Below are 3,120 nucleotides of genomic sequence, written 5' to 3'. Positions count from 1 at the left end.
TAAGAAAAATATTCTGCTTTGGTATATAAAATTAAAACTCAATGTTGTCATTCAAAAAAGTAAAAAACTTAAAAAATTATAAGGATAAAAAATATTTAAAAATATAATTTTTTAAGAAAAATATTGTTTTATAAGGGACTTGAAACTATGTAAAACAATTTAGACTTTTTGAAATAATGAGTGTTCAATGATAAAAGAATCACCCAGTATATATATTTTTTTTAAAACTAAGTGTATATTAATTTCCTCATAAGTTGTTCCATTATATCTGGAAATTGAATTTATAATCACCTTAATTTGATTAAATTTCAGATAAGTTATAAACTGCAACTATAAGATCATAATGTCATACTTACAAATATGCCTTGAAATGTTGAATTTTAGCCAAATATCAATTGGACCTTCTTCAAAATGTTTGCGCTTAATCTTATAAAATGCAACTAATTATATGTTGTACACAATACTGTATCATTGAATAATATTATTTGTTGAGTGTGACAAAAAAAATTTTAAAACATACCATATACAACCTTATTGTGTTATAAAAATACTTCATATAGTATTAAACATAAAAATCATCAATAATGTTATCCTTTGTGGACATATCTTTTAAAATTATCAGCTTTTATTCGACAATTGTTTATCGAACATTTATATTGGCGGCTATTTAATTTAATATTAATTATATAATATTTCAGTATTTTGTCGCTGTACTAAATTATTAAATAATAATAATAATAATATTACATAGGTAGTTCACCATAATATATAAGTTTGTTAAAGATATTTTAAATTCTTGTGGTATTTATAAACGTATTATGTTATTTATAATATGGAAAAGTAAATATATATTTTGATTTAAAATAACAACTTTTATAATTGATATATTACATTTTTTTTATATTATTCTTAGTACTTAAATTAATTATATTTAAATAATGTTTGTAGCCAAACTTATGAATCTTGTAATGAATATTTTCATTAATTGTTTGTTCAATTTACAGAGCATTGTTGTATGGTGGTCTCAAAGAATCTCATCAAGCAGAAGTGGAAATCACCGAAGCTTCGGTAAATTCATTTAAAAAACTTCTTGAGTACATTTACTCAGGACGCATGAACTTAAGTATATTGAAGGTGAATATGAATAAATTCAAATAAAATTAAATTGTGAAACATTTTGTGAATATTAGTTATTACTTATTAGTTAATTATTATGTTTTAGGATGAAGTAATTTTAGAAATATTTAGTCTTTCCAATTTATTTGGTTTCACTAATTTGGAACTATCGCTGTGCAAGTATTTACGCAGTAATATCAATGTTTATAATGTGTGCTCCATGTTTGCTGCAGCACGTTTATATCAGCATAAAGAGTTAGTTACTGAAGCGTTGAATTTTACTGACTACCATGCATTGGAAGTACTTCAATCTGAAGCTTTTTTATCTCTTTCTTCTGTAAGTTTTAAAAAATAATTATTTTTCTGTATGATAGTTGGTTTATAAAATTAATTTTAGGAAGCACTTCAAGAAGTACTTAATAGAGATTCATTGTATGCTTACGAATTGGATATATTTCGTGCGGTTTGTCGTTGGATTAAGGCAAATCAAGATGATGAAGACCCTGAGGTCAAAATTAAAGTTTTGTCTGCCGTCAGATATCCCTTGATGAGCCTGGATGAATTGCTTTCCGTTGTGAGGGAATCGCAACTTGTAAGTTCTGACAATATTTTGGATGCCATACAACTACGAAATACATTACCTTCGCATAAACTCAAATTTAGAGGACAGCTAAGTATGCACATTTTGTTTACTTTTTAAATTGACACTAATTTTGTTATTTTTGTTCGGTAATAATTTAATAAACTTTTTCTTTTGTTTTAGAACCTAATTTAAATATTGCTCATCCTTCACAAGGCGCTCAGGTAATGCAAGGAGAAATGCGTTCAGCGTTATTAGAATCTGATTCTAGTGGTCATGATCATGAGCGGGGCTGTACTAGGCATTTAATTAATGAAAGCGATAGCGGTATTATGATAAAGCTTGGTCATCCTTCAATCATTAATATATAAAAATGCCACCTATGGGATAAGGATCCTTAGGTAAAGGAATTAATATTTTTAAAATTATTAAATACATTATTTATTTACATGTTGTTTGTAATTAGGTCCTATTCTTATTACATTGAAGTGTCAATGGACCAGCATGATTGGGTGCGCGCTATTGATCATTCAAATTATTATTGTCGATCAACACAACGTTTGTGGATACATCCTCGGGTAGTGCAATATATTCGTATTGTGGGTACCAATAACACTGTTAATAAATGTTTCCATACAGTTTCAATGGAAATTATGTACAATTCTGAAGAAATGCATTTAGTAGATATTGAAAAAGGATTAGTAGGTATGTGTATTTTAATGTATAGAATAAAAATACTTTTCACCATATCATTGTTAATTCTTCTGTGCGCAGGCAAAAGGGTTTAAGTCAAAAATACACATTTTGAATACGTTTATCAAAAGATTTGAAAATTCGTTGTTAATAGAGATTTTAAAATAATTAAGATTTTTATTGATTTATGGCTTTAGAGTAAATTGGAATATACAATTTGAATTATATAAGCCTTCAAAAATATTTTTTTATTTGATTTTAGTGACTTAACCCCGCAGTTATAGTTCTACAAATGACTTAACACATTTTGATCAAGACTTAATTCCTTTTTACCTAAATTATTGTAACTATTATTGACTTAAATACATAATTTTATAATAATAGCTATATTATAATATTATTTTTTAATTTAGAATAATAGGCATATAATTTATATGGGTACAATAAATAAATGCATTCAATATAATAATATATTTTTCAATCTCAAAAACTAAAATAATACATAAATATTTTCTTTTTAAAGCATTTAAAAAACGAAAAAGATAAAAATAAAACTTAAAAACTTTTTTTTTAAAAACATTTTGAAAAATAACAATAAAATCAAACTTAAAAACTTTCTTTTTAAAAATATTTAAAAATGAAAAATTTTCATTTCTTTCAATACTATGTAGTAGGAAAGGTAAAACTCAATAAACTTACACAACAAAAAGGTTTAAAAAACATTCGATTAA

At 25.1% G+C, this 3,120-nt stretch overlaps 1 protein-coding gene across 1 annotated transcript in view; it reads left to right on the top strand.

Moving 5' to 3' along the window:
- LOC100166769 (BTB/POZ domain-containing protein 9) overlaps window positions 1-3,120 on the top strand; it is a 9,156-nt gene that overhangs the window by 2,465 nt on the left and 3,571 nt on the right. Inside the window, 4 exon segments of the mRNA XM_029487721.1 lie at window positions 1,005-1,134; window positions 1,223-1,453; window positions 1,514-1,790; window positions 1,880-2,401. Of these exon segments, the coding sequence (XP_029343581.1) occupies window positions 1,005-1,134; window positions 1,223-1,453; window positions 1,514-1,790; window positions 1,880-2,401 (1,160 nt within the window).

The sequence above is a fragment of the Acyrthosiphon pisum genome, chromosome A1 (genome assembly GCF_005508785.2).
Source record: "Acyrthosiphon pisum isolate AL4f chromosome A1, pea_aphid_22Mar2018_4r6ur, whole genome shotgun sequence".
Taxonomy (NCBI): domain Eukaryota; kingdom Metazoa; phylum Arthropoda; class Insecta; order Hemiptera; family Aphididae; genus Acyrthosiphon; species Acyrthosiphon pisum.
This window is presented reverse-complemented; position numbering and strand designations above follow the sequence as displayed.